Source organism: Leucopleurus acutus (genome assembly GCF_964270905.1).
Source record: "Leucopleurus acutus genome assembly, chromosome: 1".
NCBI classification, from domain to species: domain Eukaryota; kingdom Metazoa; phylum Chordata; class Mammalia; order Artiodactyla; family Delphinidae; genus Leucopleurus; species Leucopleurus acutus.
The window spans coordinates 199,457,771-199,476,822 of record NC_139142.1 but is presented as its reverse complement, the minus strand read 5'-3'; the positions used below and the strand labels follow the sequence as shown (position 1 = coordinate 199,476,822).

Genomic DNA, 19,052 nt, shown 5'->3' with positions numbered 1-19,052 from the left:
ATTAGGAGAAAATGCAAGTAAATTAAAGGTAATATGAAATAAAGCAAAAACCTAGCCACAAAACCAATAGAAATTATTCTGAGATCAGGATAGAAACAGGAACAAGAGAATTTTCAGATAACTCCAAAAGGAAGGAAGAGTTAAATTTCAAGTTGAAGTAGGGAAGAGACTCATAGGTTTTATGGCAACTTAGTTAATGAAGGGAATGAAGAAAAGTGAATCATATGAACATATTAGAAAAAGATTTCAATTTTTACTGATTTGACACAAAATACCAACCTCACCAAAACAATCATAATATGCCATTAGAAAAACAATATCAACAAACTGATTAGTGAGTATCATCAAATTCAAAGGTATCTGAGATTACTCATCGCACAAAAAAGAAAAAAAAGACTCAAAATGAGTGCCCTGAAATTTAGCATATGAATATTTAGAAATATTAGAATATGAATATGTATATGAATGAAATTTAATAGAAATGTTCCTATATTTGACCATAATCCTAAAAATTTATATCATGTTATCAATAGCAAGTTGTATGGTTAAAAGAACCTTTTCTAAACTATTAAATATTTTTAAAAATTCTGATCAATTGTACTAAAGACTGCATCATCTTTCTTTTCCCTTTATAAATAAAAATGACAAAACCATTGCCATATAAAGTGGTGTGATGGTTAACTTTATGTGTCCCCTTGGCTGGGCCCTGGTGGACTTTTAGTAAAGCAGATTACCCTCCACAGTGTGGATAAGCCTCACCTAATCAGCTGAAGGCCTGAAGAGAACAGAGAGCCAGAAGAGTTCTGCTACCAGACTGCCTTTGGACTCAAACCATAACTCTTCCCTGGGTCTTCAGCCTGCTGACCTCTCCTGTATATCTGGGACTTACCAAGCTCTACAGTTGCATGAGCCAATTCTTTAAATAAATCTATAGAGTATGTAGGTAAGTAGATTAAAATATGATAGATGATAGATAGATAGATAGATGATAGATAGATGACAGACAGACACAGATAACTGATGGATAGATGTATAGAACCCTTTGGTTCCACTTCTCTGGAGAACCCTACAAATATAAGGGACAATCAAAAAAAGCATTATAGAAGTATGTTATGGGCTGAATTGTGTCCCCCCCAAAATTCATATGTTGAAGCCCTAACACATAGAACCTCAGAATGTGACTGAATTCAGAGGTAGTGTCTTTAAAGACTCCATTACGTTAAAAATGAGGTTTTGGAAGCTCATATAATTCAACATCAGAAAAACAAACAACCTGATTTAAAAAAATGGGCAAAAGGCCTGAACAGACATTTTTCCAAAGAGGAAATACAGATGGCCAACAGGCGTATGAAAAGATGTTCAGTGTTGCTAATCATCAGGGAAACGCAAATCAAAACCACAATGAGCTATCACCTCACACCTGTCAGAATGGCCACCATCAAAAAGAACACAAATTGCAAACGCTGGAGAGGATGTGGAGAAAAGGGAATCCTTACACACTGTTGTTGGGAATGTAAACTGGTGCAGCCAGTGTGGAAAACAGTATGGAGGTTTCTCAAAAAACTGAAATAGAACTACCATAAGACCCAGCAATTCCACTCCTGGGTATATATCCCAAAAAAGAGAGAAAACACTAATTCTAAAAGATACCTGCACCCCAATGTTCAAACCACCATTATTTACAATTGCCAAGATACAGAAGCAACCTAAGTGCCTGTCAACAGATGAATTCATAAAGAAGATATGGTATATATACACAATGGAATATTATTCAGCCATAAAAAAGAATGAAATTTTGCCATCTGCAACAACACAGATGGACTCGGAGGGCATTAGTCTAAGTAATAAGTCAGACAGAGAAAGAAAAACACTGTATGGTATTACTTACCAGTGGAATCTAAAATATACAACAAACTAGTGAACATAACAAAAAAGAAGCAGACTCACAGATATCGAGAACAAACTAGTGGTTACAGGCTGGGGGGCAATATAAGGGTAGGGGATTAAGAGGTACAAACAGTTAGGTATAAAATAAGCTACAGGGATATCCTGTACAACATTGGGAATATAGCCAACATTTTATAACTATAAATGGAGTATAATTTTTAAAAATTGTGAATCACTATATTGAACACCTATAATTTATATAATAGTGTACATCAAGTATACATCCGTAAAAATTTCCCCCAAAATGATCTTTTGTGTCTGGATGTCCACTAGACTGTGCAGTTCTTGTGGACAAGCAATGCTTCTCACCCATATTTGAATCTCCAGGACCTAGCTCAATGCCTGGCATATGTATTAGGTGCTCATGGAATACTTCCTGAACTAATGGGTAAATGTACAAACAGATGGCTGAGTGAACACTGAAAATGGATGAAGCAAGATATTACCAGTCTCTCGAGATATCATCTTTAATTTTAGAGTTCAAGTTACAGACTATTCACATTGTTTTGAGTTCACCTGGGGAAAAAATATCCTTAAGAATCTTCTGGCTGCGGAATTCTGATGAAAACAAGTGCAAAGCCACTGAGGAGAGCACTTAAACATTTAATCCCCAGAAAGAATTTCCAGTTAAAAAACAAAAACAGGGCCTTCCCTGGTGGCGCAGTGGTGAAGAATCCGCCTGCCAATGCAGGGGACACACGTTCGAGCCCTGGTCCAGGAAGACCCCCACATGCTGCGAAGCAACTAAGCTCGTGAGCCACAACTACTGAGCCCATGTACCACAACTACTGAAGCCTGCGCACCTAGAGCCCGTGCTCCACAACAACAGAAGCCACTGCAAGGAGAAGCCCGCACACCATAATGAAAGAGTAGCCCCCGCTCGCCGCAACTGGAGAAAGCCTGAGTGCAGCAATGAAGACCCAACGCAGCCAAAAATAAATAAATTAAATAAATAAATTTATTTAAACAGAAACAAAAACAGATCAACTACAACAACCAAAACCAAAAAGAAATGCAAAGAAGCAAACAAAACAAAAACTGCTCTTCTCTGCTTTATAAAACTTCCCCCCTCCAAAAAAAATGCTTATTAATATGTTACTACTTAATTTGGGTACATATATAGATACAGGTGACTTATCTATTTGATTGTATGTTTGAGTGGATAATGTGAGGGTGTGAAGCATAAAACTCAGCACCCTGCCGAATACAGTTTCTTGAAAGGATAAGACATTTAAGTCTGAGATATATGTTGTTTGAAGTCCAAAATATTTTCTGCAAAAACGCAGCTCTGAGTTATGATGAAAATGACTTGTGTAAAGAATTTGTAAATCGTGCCCACTCATACACTCCTCTTTCACATCTTTCTCTTGTAACTTAAAAGAAAAAAGTATGTATATATGAAGATTTTTTTCAGTATAATTAACCACATGCTCCTTTGACACCATAGCCATTGTTTCCACTGGAACTTCCTCTAATGGAATATGTTGTGTTCTTACCAGGAAAATAAAAGCAATTGGTTTTCTATTGTCTGAAGCATGAGAGTTGTTTGTTCTCAGCAAGCTTTCCCACAATTGCCCACCTCTCTCATCCTGTTTCTTTCTACCTGTCACCTATCTAAGGTGGGGTATTGCAAACCTCACCTTACCTCCTACACAGTACACTACTTCTTAGTCCTTTTTGAATTACAGACTCTCTTGAAAATCTAGCTATTTTCTTCCCAGAAAAAAAAAAAGGCATAAACACAAATAGAGACATTTTGCATACAATTTGGGGGGGCCTTCATAGACCCCTTAATGCCATCTAAGGAGTCCTGTTTAGGGACCTCAGGTAAGGAATTTCTGCCCCTGAGCAACCCCTTGGAAAAGGCAAGAATGAGCTGGGAGCGTGGTGCCCATGCAAGATGTGACACCTCCAATGTACTTCACAATGTACATAAAGCTTTATCTAAGGCAAAACCTTTTAAGCAAAAAAGAATTGTTAAAGTGAGAAAATGATATTAAAGACCTAATTCCCAATGACAGCGCCTTTGATTGTTGAATTCTGAAATAAGTCAGTGTTACAGGGGAAAGATCCAGGGAAACTGGCCAAGTCATTACAGTAAAAAATTCATTTTATGCACAGTGTTTTAACAGTCTTTTTTTTTCCCAAACAGATGAAGAGTTTAAAGAATTCCTCTACTAATAATATCATTTATTTTCAGAGTACAGTGAAGTGTAAAGTAAATGGATAAATAAATCTCAGTTAAAAGAAAATTTACACTTACCAAGATCACCAAAATACAAATCCATTAAAAATAGACCTTGTTTTTTTTTTTTTTGCGGTACGCGGGCCTCTCACTGTCGTGGCCTCTCCCGTTGCGGAGCACAGGCTCCGGACGCGCAGGCTCAGCGGCCATGGCTCACGGGCCCACCCGCTCCGCGGCATGTGGGATCTTCCCGGACCGGGGCACGAACCCGTGTCCCCTGCATCGGCAGGCGGACTCTCAACCACTGCGCCACCAGGGAAGCCCTAGACCTTGTTTTTGATGTCTATTTCACATTATCTAAATACATCCAGTTATGCAAATTTATATTTTTATTTCACATCTTTGCATTCTTGATATACATAAAACAGGACAAAGAACACATTTGCAATATTCAGCCTGGAAAATCCTGCTTGGGGCAAACAAGATTCTCAGCTGCCTTATTCTTTCCGCACGTGTAAAAATAGAATTCTAAATCATTGGGGTAGAATCAAGATGGGTGTAAGAAACAAAGTGACTAAATTGCTGTGTCACCCCAGGTTCTTTGTACTTGGCTTTTGAAATGCTCATCTAATTACTGAATAACTGTTCAATGGGTAACAGCTCTTTGGGAGCTCCTTAAACGATTTCAAGAAGCTTAGCCGGTTGTTTCTGGGCTTCTTGTAATCTGTATGCAGTTGACACTAGCTACACACCAGTGCTGTATATTCACCTAAGATCTTTTTAAACATAGTAGTCAATGTTGCTATCCCTTTTTTGTGAAAATATCTTGCCAGGCTAGAAAATGAACAGTTATTTTTTCCATGAGGCAAAGGAAAAGGACAGACCAGTGTAATACAGCACTAATTTGAAAGGAAATAATCACATTGAATGAAAGACTTTACCATTTTAGTTATAATCTTATGAAATTCAAATATACCTAAATCGCACCGCGATTCTAGATGACTGCGTGTTCATTCTGTTCAATGTTGCCCATGAGATCTTTTGTATCACTAGTTCCTGGACTCGATCCACTATTAAAATAGAGAGTGTTCTCAAAAGTGTCCTCTCGAGGGAAAGGCACACGTCTTTTCTTATAAAAGAAATACGCAGCGAAGCCAGCACCCGTTATGATCAGGAGGACCACTATGACTACCACTCCTGCCACGTTGGAAGATGGTTTGGAAGGGCCCATCTTCCTTGGGTCAGCTGTAAATAAATAAACATGTTAGGAAACGAGTTAAGGGGAGGCAGAGAGTAGAATGCTATGGAAACAATACAACTTTCTTCTTAGGAAGACTAAAATTCACAAATTTTCTTTCCAGTGACATTTGCCAAACAGAATGCAGGACATGAAAACAGAAGTCCATGTGATACAGAAGATTATTTTACATGTTAAGATGATTATGCAGTTGCAAGAATATTTCATGTATCTACGTAGCCCTGAACTGGTATAATATTTTATTTTATTTATTTTGTGTGTGTGTGTTCATGTGACCCTTATTTTATTTAAAAATGGCCCCAAAGCCCAAGAGTAGTGATGCTGGCAACTCCAATATGCCTAAGAGAAGCCATAAGGTGCTTCCTTTAAGTGAAACGGTAAAAGTTCTCAACTTAATAAGGAAAGAAAAACAGTTTGCTGAGGTTGCTGAGATCTACAGTGGGAATGAATCTTCCATCTACGAAACTGTGAAACAGCAAGAAAGTCGTGCTAGTTTTACAGTTGCGCCTTAAACTGCAAAAGTTACGGTCACGGTGCAACATTTTATCATTTTAAAATATTTACACCTGTTTCAAAATAATTCGGGGGAAAAAAGAAAGTGAGTGGTGGAAATCTGAACACACGAGTATTAGTTCACAGACAGCACTTACGAAGTTAATAAGGGGGCTTTAGGCAAGCTATAAATCTCACTTTGAGTGTTTTTGGCAGCAAACAACATGAGTGAAAGAGGATCAGTTCCTTATTCAAGCTGTCCATAAAATTAAAACTTAAAACATTGCTTAAAAAAAAAAGAAAAGAAAAAAATCACAGGGATTTCTAAGAGAAATTTCCTCGGTGGATTCTCATAGGGCAACCCTTGGTAACAGAGCAATCAATGTCCTCTGTAAGATCTATGATAAGAACACCCACCTGACGCCAAGGCCTGCTCTCCTAGGGCATCACTTAAGGAAGGTCGATGTCATAATGACAAAGGCTAGTATAGCTCAAGAAATGCGACTGAGAGTGCAGGGCGGATAGGAAGGGATTACTGTGGTTTTTAAAACAAACAAATTTGATTGATATATTACTGATATGGAAATTAAAATTTCAAAATGGTCTTACCTTTTGTTGTAATTAATGTATGAGTAGGTTCAGCATCAACAACTGTTTGTAAAATAAGAAAATAATTAAATACTGTTTGTAAAATAAGAAAATAAATACTTATGAAAAACCCATAATAGTTGCATGTAGATAGTGAGCATTATTTGGTTTACAAATACATCAAACCATCCGTGTTGGATTGATGGTGATATATGATATAGACAGACAATAAATAGATGATAGGTAGGTAGATAGATAGATGGATGATTGATTGATAGATAAAATCAGCATATTTATACAGATTGATCTATCTATCCATCCTATAACAGCATCCTATAGCTGCATGATGAGTTTGAATACATTGGAAGATCTGAAAATATGATCTCCCCGGTTGCATTTGAGCCACTGATACTCACCCTCAAAATATACCCAATCTACCCATAAATAATGTATCCTAGGCTAGCAGTTTTGAAAATGGCTCACTGAAGCATAAGGTACTACAAGGCATTTGAATGAAAAATAAAATAAGATTCCAACATTGCACCAAAGGGTGTGGTATCTTAGAACAGAGCTTTCAAAGAATGAAGAACTACGCAATTCTAAAATAAAATAAAAATCTACTGGGGATGGAGTGTTAATTTATCCAACTCATTTATTTAAATCTCTTATCTAATTTATAATTTTGTCTCTTGGGAAAGATATTACATGAAGTAGAATAGCATAAAACATTATGGAAGTCCAGAGAGTATCACAGCATGGGCATATAATATTATTAATTCCCCCAGCCCCTGTCCTGACATGGTCTGTCATTCAATCTCCGAAGGAAACTTAATTGGTGTTACATGATTTATTCCCTAATAAATTCTCATTCCTCCTCACCGTCCACTTTGGTTTGGCCAGGGTAAGTATTTCACCCCTTCTTCTCGCACGCCATAGGCCTGGCTCTCCAAACTGCTCACAACTTCGCAAATCCATATGCATGGATATCCCATTATAAATGTATTGATATACCAAAATCATTATGTCAGTTACGCAGAAAGAGAGTGTTTTGTGCTCACTCAAAACTGCAGACAGCAACTGATCACCACGGCAGATTGGATTTCTCACTTATAAAGAGGGAGATGGACTTCCCTGGTGGCGCAGTGGTTGAGAGTCCACCTGCCAATGCAGGGGACACAGGTTCGTGCCCCGGTCCGGGAAGATCCCACATGCCGCAGAGCGGCTGGGCCCGTGAGCCATGGCCGCTGAGCCTGCGCGTCCGGAGCCTGTGCTCCGCAACGGGAGAGGCCACAACAGTGAGAGGTCCGTGTACCACAAAAAAAAAAAAAAAAAAAACCAGGGAGAGGTTTCAAGGAACCTGTAATGGCATTATATTGATAATTACACACCTGATATCAATATGTGAAAGAGATGGGAGCCTGGAAACACACATACCATAGGACAAATTCTAACTTACATTTTGGTCTTTTACAAATGTATCCTTTGTAGGAAGAACAGTGAATATTACTCCAAAATCCAGAAGATGCATATAAAGCGACACAATCATTTCTTTCTCCAGAGGGATCTCCTGTCTTCCAGTTGACAAAGGAGAGTGGGTTGTTGTTTATCCATAGCCACATTCCTGATTATCAGAGAAAGCCAATAAAAATAGAAGTTAAAAATAACTTACCTTAAAATAAATTCAACTTATTCATGTAAAATTTCTAAGCATGTTATTTTATACTGCAATCAACAGCTGTTTTACAACCAAACTTTTCACAGGCAAGATAATAGTAACTAGTTGTTACAGGGAAACTAAGAATGTGTTTCTCATGTAGTTTTAGTTGAAAATTTATTCCTAATTAGTATAAATATGTAAACTTATCCTCCCCTAATTGTTTTTTTCCTGGCAAGAGATAGAAAATATTTTTTAAAACTTCTTTAACTTAGCTACAGTAGATATTCTTTAATTAGCAACTTTCAAGATAGCCTAATATGTGAGTCATTTAAATTTTCACTTCTTACCTCAAATGAAAATATGAGTTTGAATTTCCAAACTCTTCACAAATTAATCATTACTTAAGGCAAGACTTTCTAGGACTGAAAACTTGTTTTACCTACAACATTTTGAAATGTTTGTGATTCAGTAATCATGGTGCAAAGATTACCTTCAACGTTTCTATACAATCCTATCCAAAAGTTGGCTTTGCTTTGAAGCGGCTCAACTCGATATGACAGGAAACTCGATTCAGCAGCACTTTCAATGGTAACCAGAGAGGAACCTGCAGAGTACAAAAGGGCAAATATGATGGCAGTATATTTAAGTAGTTGAAAATATTTTTATCATGATAGTATTGATATTAAGAGCAATAAAAATCATCCCACTATCTCCACTTAAGGAGAAGAATTGCAAAGAGTGGCCATTTGGCTTCTAAGAATTTGTTTCCATTCTGAAAATATTATTTTTTTAAGCATCATTTGTGTAAGCACTTAACGACTCACTGCAGGATATACAATGATGAGTAAGACACAGAATGTTTAAGAAGGTTATGGTTCAGTGGGTAGTAATGAGTTGAGAGTACAAAGAAATGTATTAGGAGAATATTTGTTTTAGGGGAAGAAACTAAAAGGGAGCATGGAGGAGACAGAATTTAAGATACTAGGGAGCATAATATTTCAAGTAGAAAGGATAGAAAATAATTCCAGGAAGAGGAAGAATAAGAGAAAAGATGAAGAGAAAGGGAAGCATAGAGCTTCTTCATGAACAGAGATCGCTCACAGATGCATGGAATTCTCCATATTTAGTTTTTAGTAACAGGATTTGAAATAGATAGGTAGGTAGGTAGGTAGATAGACAGATAGACAGATAAGGCAATTATTGGGGTAAATGAATAGTGTTAATAGATAGTTCAGTTTGGCTGGATGAATCTGGTCAATGGGTGAAAAAAGACTTGGGTTAGGTCTCACTGCAGATGGTAGGAGACTGGTATTTAGGGTAATGTGGTGATTAAAAAACAGTTTTTTTCAGGCAGCAGAATGATGCAATGCACTCTGGAAGTATTAATCCAGCTGCACAAAAAGGAGAGAGGAAACAGAAAGACTGCTTACATGACTATGGCATTGACAACCCAGTCAAAGATTGATTCAGAGCCAGCACTGTATTTTATAGTTAAATTACAGAATTTTAAATAATAACAACTTAAAATATAATTTAAGCAGTTTATGCCAGACATTTTGCTTTGGGCTTTATAAGCACGATGTCACTAAAATTTTACAACAATCTTATTAAATTAGTACTACTGGTACTCCATTTTACAGATAAGGAACCTAAAGTCCAGAGGGTAAGTAATTTACCAAGATCCTAATGATAGAGGAGGGCAAAGTCATGGCATGATCCAGGCATCTGGACCTTGAGGACCTATATTTAACCATATGCTTGCACCCCATGTTACTGGGTCCTGGATTATTCTCTTGATGACTGTTTTCATTGCATAATTTCATAATCCACTATTAAACATATTTTATAGACAATAGCCATTTCAATATATTTGTGACATATTTTGATGAATGTGAATCATTCATTAACAGGAAAATATAGTTATCTAAAGTTGAAAACGAAGTTTCTACACATTCACTGCAAGATTTTTTTAAAAAAATACTCAGCAACATGAAAGAAGAACATTTTTTTAATTAAGAGAAAGCAGGTTTCAAGTGACATCATAAGGACTGGCAGAGTAAGTACCCCTGAAATTCCTCTCCTCTACAAAAGCAATAAGAACACTAACAAATTTTTCAAAATCAACTTTTTCAGAACCCTGAAAGTTAACCAGCAGCTTGTAACAATCCAGGAAGCATTTATTCAAGAAAATGCTTGACTCTCAGTAAGAAAAGTAAGCTACATGGTGTTTTAACTTGTCCTAATCCCATAGCTTTATCCCTAGCTCTGTGACTGCGTTAAAAACCAACGGCCTCAAAATCACAGTGAAAACCAGAAGCCAGGAAGACACTGGGAAAGTCAGAATGGGATTGGGGTTCTTTATAAGTCACATTCTCAAAGAATTTCCATTATTTGATCTCTCTGACATTTCCCTGGAAAACCTCACTTGCCTTGATTTGACCTGACTCAGAGCTCATCCAATGTAAACAGCCTTTTCCTTGGGGGTATTTGTCGAAAACTAACCGTGGCAAGTACCTAATATCACAGCTGCCTGAAGCAGTGTGGGAAACAATTTTAGGTTAACAACAAGGTAACCAAAAAACTAAAAGGAAAAACTATGGAGTAAAATGTCCATAGGGAGCTTTAAGAAGCATTGACCTATTCCTGGGAGCCTAGAAGGCCACAGACACACATTGGGGTGTGTACACGCCCAGGACTATATGCATGCCCATGAAAGATCTGAAAAGTCCCTACGCTCTCACCTCTGGCTGACCCTGAGGGTCTGCACAAGCAGGAAGTGAAGGCTAAGGCAGAGTTTTTAACTGCCTATATGAGTGTTGAAGGCATGTCTTCAGACCGAGCCCTTCAGTAAAACGTGGGGAACTTTCTGGTTCTAGGCACTAAGGAAATACGTTCCCAATCATTAGCTGACCACTAAACTAAGCAGGCAAGAGACTTCAGTAACCGCACTTGAAAAAGAATACAAAACTTTACAGAATTCATGAGGGAAAGTTACTAAACAAGCAAATAACAACAAACAGCAACAAAAACAAACCTGGTGGAGTGGAAAGAAACTTATTTCCAGAGTTAAATATTCATTTTTCAACAAAAAATTATAAGAAATGTAAAGAAACACGGAAATATGACCCATACCAGCAAAAGCAGCAGTCAATACAAACTGTTCCTGAAACAGCCACACCTCTGACTTACTGGACAAAGACTTTTTAAATCAGCTATTTTAAAGATGTTTAAAGAACTAGAGGAAAAAATGTCTAAAGAACTAAAAGAAAGTATGAGACAGTTGCTCACCAAATAGAGACTATTAATAAAAAGGTAGAAATTGTTTTTTATGAAATAAAACTCTGGAGTTAAAAAGTATAATAATTGAAAGGAAAACTTCACTGGAGAGGCCTAACAGTGAGTTTGACTAAGCAAAAGAAATAATCAACAAACTTGAGATTATCCAGTCTGAATAATGAGGGAAAAAAAGAAGAAAAATTTACAGAGTCTCAAAGATATTTGGAACATCACCAGTCAAATCAAGATACACATAATGGGAGTCCTAGGAGAGGAATGAGATAAAGAGGCAGAAAGAATACTTGAAGAAATAATGGCCAATGGCTTCCCAATGTTGATGAAAAACATTAATGTAAACATGCGGGAAGCTCAACAACATCCAAGTAAGATAATCTCGAGAAGCTCCACATCATAATCAAACTATCCAAAGATAGAGAATCTCAAAAGTAATAAGAGAGAAGTGATTCATCATGTCCAAGAAGTACTCCAATCAAAAGACAGAGATTGGCAAAATGAATAAAAAATAAAAATAAATTTTAAAATAATACAACTATATTTTATCTACAAAACACACATTTGAGATTCAAAAACATAAACATGTTAAAAGTAAAAGCATGGAAAAAGATATTCCATGCAAATAGTAAATAAAGAAGAGCTGGAGTGGCTATACTGATACTAGACAAAAGACTTTTAGACAAAAATTGTTACTAGAGACAAATAAGGATGTTTTATAATGATTAAAGTTTTAATTCATCAAGAAGATATGACAAATATAGACATATACGCACCGAACAATAAGGCCTTGAAATACATGAAGCAAAAACTGACAAAGTAGACTTCTCCTGACTTCAAATTTAAAGGAAAAACTCATAGGGAGTTTTTAAACTCCCTGTGGCAACATATAAGTCTCCTGAAATTCCCTTCTCCCACATACACACCAGTGAACACCTACACATAGAGCAATTCTACCAGTAAAATCCAGAAACTCAGTGACTCCTACATATAGGGCAACTGAGAAAACACAAACATCTAAATGAGTAGGAAAGGCTGAGACACACTCTCTTCATAAACCCCACCCATGGCACAGTGCCGTATAATCAGGAGGGAGCCCCTAATGGCCAGCTTCTCCCTGAATAGAGAAGGGTTTCAACCATACATCTAGCACCCCAAATTTTTAGGCTCTTGTTCCTCTATTTGAAGGAATAGGCCCCCCAAATGCCTAACTCTGGAAGCTAATGGGGTTTGCAGCCACGAGACCCGTAGGACCACAGAAAATAAAGCAGCCGTTGTTAATGGGCTACGAACACCTGCCATGGCTATTCTCCCAGGGCTCAGCTAAGAGGGAACAGATAAAACGCCCGTCCCTCAGTCTTTCCCTAGAAGGGGACTGCCTGCATACTTTACAGCCTGCTGCCTGGGGGGTCCAGCTGCTAATGTGCACGCAGCAAGGGGCTAGCTGTGATCCTCCTGGGGGGGCTGGTGGGCCCTTCTGCCACCTTCTTTCTCCGACTTGCTGCAATGATAAAATCAGGTCACCAACAGGTCTCTGGAAGGAGCTTAGACACACACCTGGCTTATATACTTTCCCAGGTGCCCGAGGGTCCAGTTTCTAATCAGTCTGCTTTTATGTGCTAACTGTGATCCTCTCCTTTGGGATATTATCAGGTATTGGCACACCCTCAACCACTGGGAGCCACTAAAAACAAAGACAACAGCTGGTATAACCACAAAGTTTTGAGTGACAAACAGGAACTTGGGCTGGATTGACTGATGAGGTTCATCTCCCACACAAGACCACTCAAGACTGGGAGAGGTGCCTCTTTTATCTAATGTGCAGAAACCAACACAGAGAGTCAAGGAAAATAAAGCAAAAGCAAAATATCTTCCAAGCAAAAGAACAAGATACATCTCCAAACTGATATTAATAAAACAGAGACAAGTAATTTACCCAATAGAGAGTTCAGAATAACAGCTATAAAGATACTCAGTGAGGTCAGGAAAGTAATGCATGAGCAAAGTAAGAATTTCAACAAAGAGAGAGAAAATATTAAAAAGTACCAAAGAGAAATCACAAAGCTGAAGAACACAATAACTTAAATGAAAAGTTCAGTAGAGGTGTTCAACAGCAGACTAGAAAACTGGAAGAAAGAAACAGTAAACTCAAAGAAAGGGCAGTCAAATATATCCTGAAGCAAAAAGAAAAAAAGAATCAAAAAGAGTCAAGCTAGCTTAAAGGACTTATGAGACAACAGCAAGAGGATCAATCTACACATTACAGGAATTCAAGGAGAAGAGAGAGATGGGGGCAGAAAGCTTATTCAAAGAACTAATGGCTGATAATTTCCCTAACCTTGGGGAAAGAAACAGACATCTAGATCCAGGAAGCATACATAAGGAGTGCCAAATATAATGAATATAAAGAGACAAACACTGAGACACATTATATTAAATTGTCAAAAATTAAAGACAAAAAGAGATTCTTAAAAACAGCAAAAGAAAAGCAACTTGTTACATAAAAGGGAACCCTTGTAAGACAAAACAAATTTTTCAGGAGAAACTTTGCAGGCTGGAAGGGAGTGAGAAGATATATTTAAAGTGCTTAGAGATAAAAGCTTCCAGCCAAGAATACTCTACCTAGCAAAGCTGTCATTCAGAATTAAATGAGAGATAAAGAGTTTTCAAGACAAACAAAAGCTGAAAGAGTTCATCACCAATAGACCAGACTTATAAGAAATGTCAAGGGGAATTCTTCAAGCTAAAATGAAAGGACACTAATTAGTAATATGAAAATGTTTGAAAATATAAAACTCAATGGTAAAGGTAAATGTATAGGAAAATCCAGAATATTCTGATACTATAATGGTGGTAAGTAAATCACCTATAACTGTTGTATAAAGGTTAAAAGACAAAAGTATTAAAAATAACTATAGGGCTTCCCTGGTGGCGCAGTGGTTGAGAATCTGCCTGCTAATGCAGGGGACACGGGTTCGAGCCCTGGTCTGAGAGGATCCCACATGCCGCGGAGCAACTAGGCCCATGAGCCACAACTACTGAGCCTGCTTGTCTGGAGCCTGTGCTCCACAACAAGAGAGGCCGCAATAGTGAGAGGTCCACACACCGCGATGAAGAGTGGCCCCCACTCACCACAACTAGAGAAAGCCCTCGCACAGAAACAAAGACCCAACACAGCAAAAATTAATTAATAAACTTCTACCCCCAACATCTTAAAAAAAATAATAACTATAAATACAATAATTTGTTAACGTATACACAATATAAAAAGATGTAAATTGTGACATCAAAAATATAAAAGGTCGGGGGAATGTAAAAATACAGACTGTTTGAATACATTCAAAGTTAAGTTGTTATCAGCTTTAAATACACTGTTATAACTCTAAGATGTTTCATGTAATCTTCACAACAACCACACAATAAAACCTATAGTAGATACACAAAATAAAAGGAAAAGAATCTAAGTAATACTACTGAGAAATCATCAAATCACAAAGGAAGTGAGCAGAGAGGAAGAAAGGAACAAAAGAAAGTCAGGACAGACAGAAAACAATTAACAAAATGGCAATATTAAGTGCATACCTACCAATAATTACTATAAATATAAATGGACTAAATTCTCCAATCGAAAAACATAGAGTGGCTTAATAGATTAAAAAAAAAATAAAAAAAACACAAGACAATTATATGCTACAAGAAAAAATCAACTCAAAATGATTAAAGACTTGAATGTAAAACCTGAAATCATAAAAATCCTAAAAGAAAATACAGGCAATAAACTCCTCGACATTAATCTTTTTGTATTTGACACTAACAGCAAAGGGAAAAAAAGCAAAAATAAACAAATGGGACTACATCAACCTAAAGAGGTTCTGCATAGCAAAGGAAACCATCAGCAAAATGAAAATGCAACCTCCTGAATGGGAGAAATTTTCTGTAAACCACATGTCTTAATAGAGGTTTAATATCTAAAATATACAAGGAACTTATACAACTCAATAGCAAAAAAATAACCCAATTCAAAAAATGAGCAAAGGACCTGAACAGATTTTTTTTCCAAAGGAGACTTACAAATGGCTAAGAAGTACAGGAAAAGGTGCTCAACATCACTAATCGTCAGGGAAATGCAAATCAAAACCACAATGAGATATCACCTCACACTTGTTTAGGCTAGCTATTATTAAAAAGATAAGAGATAACAAATGATGCAGAGGAGGAAGAGAAAAGGGAACCCTGCTAGTGTGAATGTAAATTGGTACAGTCCTTTTGGAAAACAGTGTGGAGGTTCCTCAAAAAATTAAAAATAGGACTACCATATGATCCAGCAATCCCACTTCTTGGTATATATCCAAAGGAAATGAAACCACTATCTCGAAAAGATAGCTGCACTCCATGTTCATTGCAGCATTATTTATTATAGCCAAAACATGGAAACAACCTAAGTGTCCATCAACAGATGAATGATGAAGAAAATGAAGTATGTATATACAATGGAATATTATTCAGCCTTTAAAAAGAGGGAAATTCTGCCGTTTGCAACAGCATTGATTAACCTGGAGGGCATTATTCTAAGGAAATAAGCCAGACAGAGACAGACAAGTACTACATGATATTACTTATAGGTGGAATTTAAAAGTCAAACTCACAGAAACAGAGGGTACAACAGTGGTTGTCAGGGGGTTGGGGGGTGGGAGACATAGAGAGATGCTGGTAAAAGGGTACAAACTTTCAGTTATATGATAAATAAGGTCTTAGGATCTAATGTATAATATAGTGACTACAGTTGATAATACTGCATGGTATCACTGAAATTTGCTAAGAGATTAGAACTTAAGTGTTCCCACCACACACACACACAAAAAGGTAAATATGTGACGTGATGGTCATGTTAACTTGACGGTTAGGAATCCTTTCCCAACAAATATGTGTATCAAATCATCATCTCTTACACTTTAAATGTATTACAATTTTATGTCAACTATACCTCAATAAAACTGAAGAAAAAAACTAAACATAAAAGTAAAAAGAGGTGAAAACTCCAGACTGACTTTTGAATGAACCTGAAGGAAATGAGCATGTAACCCTTGCTTGCCACTGTTGAATGAAGAGCCCTGACTTAGGGCATAATCAAAATTTAGCCACAAAGTAATTCAGTCAAGTGTTCGGTGGGATTTAATTAAGTAGATTTTTTAATGCACCCTGAAAAGTTCACTTTATTTGACATTTTTATTTCAGGAGGGAAACTGTTCATCTATGTCATGTCACTTGAGTTTTGTTTCGTATTTATTCACACAGATAATCAGATCTAAATGCTTTTCTATTCATGGGAAAGCAAAATGGTTCCTGGGCACTTGTGAAGCCTGAGCCGATCAGTGATAAAAGATGAACGCGACACTCTGAATAATAATCCTAACAATTTAGAATATTGGGGCAGAAAGACTCGTTCAGCGAGTCACTGCTTTCTGCCAGAATCCTTTCACCTTTTGAGGCTACAACGTTAGAAATTATATTTGGGGGGCACGATGTTGACCTTTCTGTTACAATATAAATTATTAAGACAAAGAAACAAGTAATTTTACTTTCCTTAGGTTTTTAATATACAGTGTTACTAGCATCCTGGTACCCTACATAGATGATTGTGGGATGTTCTGACGGTAAATGTGGTACTTACCCATTCGAAGACATTCCAGAGAAGCTTGTCCCCAGTTCCTTGTATATGAAGACTCGATATAGTAGCAGTGACCATGGAAAGGAATCCACGCTGTATGCTCTGACTCGGGGCATCTACCAGGCAGCTGTGGAGGTTCAGTGGCAGGGATTTCTGTTAATAAAAAGACATTTCAAATAAAGTAAGACCTGAAGTTTCCTTAGTACATGGAATAATATATCAGCCATTAAGGAAATTTTCATCGCCTATCATTATTTTTTTTAAGCGCTAATGGTAATCATTTGGATATGCCAGTTCTATTATTGAGTATTCTTTTTACTTTATCATTTTTTTTCATACAAAATGTATTTCCATAGAAGGTACTATGGTATAACGGCGGTCAATCACATTCATAATTAAGCATGAGGATCTATAGATAACCTACAAAGACATTAATAAGTTCCCCTAAAAGGTCAACCATAAATAATTTGCAAAGGCAGTCTTCCTTCTAGACACTTTTCTTTTTCTAGGAGCCTAGCCCTTATAAAACCTTCTTAGCTATGACTGACATTGATGTTATAACTAAATGGTATAGGTAGAATTCTAGGACTTTACCACTGTCCGACTCTATAACTGTATTCTAGGACTGTATCAGTGTATTATCACTGACTCTGATGAACCTACACATATTCTGATAAAATTATTTTGATATAGCTGTGCTGTCAACATCAAAAGTAATCATCATTTCCTGAGGACTCTGACATCATAGATTCAGAGGCCTATCCCAATAATAAAAATTCAGAAATGTATAAAGAGGAAATAAATTCTAGCAATGAAGAAAAATTTCTCTCTCTGTTATTTTGATCTCTATATTTGTTTATTGCCAGGTCAGTCTTTGCTTAGGTGAAGGAATGTGTTTTATCTTATCCTTAAGCCACCCCAAAACGTGTGACTGTTTAAGAATATCAACGGTGGTTGGTATCAGCTTATTGAGAAAATTTCAAATCCCTTGACTGTTTTTGTGGATTCAATTACCGTCGGATCTTTTGCAGAGAAAATAAAAACTTTCATTGCAACGTGCTGTCTTCCAATAGCCGTCAAGGTCCATATAAACACACGCTGACTTCAGTCTGGGCTCATCACTGGCCCAGTTAGTGTATCTCACCCTCCATTTATCGGTCCAAACATATTCATTATTGGTCTGCAAGAACAAGAACAACTATTAACGTGGAGCCTGGCTTCGTTTAGAAAATACCAAAAGAACCCAGCAAGGAGTAAAAAGTATAGTTAAGTCTGTGATTTGACAATCTTCAACATTTGGGAATTAAAAGAACATTATAAATTTTTTCTACCAAATCAAATTCAGGAATTGCGGCCTTTTTAAAGAAAAAACAACTTCTTAAAGCTCCCCATGAAGACATCGTTGGAAGCTATTCTGAAAAACACAGACTTAAAAACCTATGTCTTATTCTAGAAAACTCTCTTTATTTGCAGGCCCTCAGTGCAAAAGAGGGGTTTTACCTTTGGAACAAATAAAGCACGTATTATATTATCACTGAAATGATAATAAAAACGAAGTCATTTTCCTTGCACTCATGGACCCGAGAGAAACACTTTTCTAATCTTCTTACTGTTTGGCTGTTGAAACAGGGCCAACAACAAATGACTTATGCAAGGTGATGTGGCTGGATAAGAGAGGAGCCTAGGTCTCTTACCTTCCAGTTAGGTGGTCTTTCAACCAAAATGAATCTGATGGCATCTTTTAAAGATAATTGTTTTATTCAATTTGCATACTGCTTATTAAATTTACTGGGGCAAATTTATGGTCACATACAAATTAACTGACAACATCAAAAAGACTACTTATCAATAATGTTCTTTTGACGGTCTAAAAGAAATTTTACAGGTAAAACCTCACAACGGATGCTGTATAACTGTAATCAGAGATAAGTGAATTTTTAAACCATTCAAACAGCTGTCCCCTTTTTAA

The 19,052-nt window shown here is 36.9% G+C and overlaps 1 protein-coding gene across 2 annotated transcripts in view; it reads right to left on the bottom strand.

Annotated features, from left to right (window-relative positions):
• MRC1 (mannose receptor C-type 1) overlaps window positions 1-19,052 on the bottom strand; it is a 108,720-nt gene that overhangs the window by 9,111 nt on the left and 80,557 nt on the right. The window contains exons 25-30 of one of the 2 annotated variants that reach the window (XM_082844929.1): window positions 18,098-18,263; window positions 17,087-17,236; window positions 8,618-8,731; window positions 7,927-8,091; window positions 6,492-6,533; window positions 4,306-5,377 (exon numbers count right to left, since the gene is read on the bottom strand). In XM_082844929.1, the coding sequence (XP_082701055.1) occupies window positions 5,127-5,377; window positions 6,492-6,533; window positions 7,927-8,091; window positions 8,618-8,731; window positions 17,087-17,236; window positions 18,098-18,263 (888 nt within the window). In that variant the 3' untranslated portion in view covers window positions 4,306-5,126. Of the gene's footprint in view, window positions 1-4,305; window positions 5,378-6,491; window positions 6,534-7,926; window positions 8,092-8,617; window positions 8,732-17,086; window positions 17,237-18,097; window positions 18,264-19,052 lie in introns of those variants that run through there. The other variant, XM_082844930.1, reaches the window with a different exon arrangement.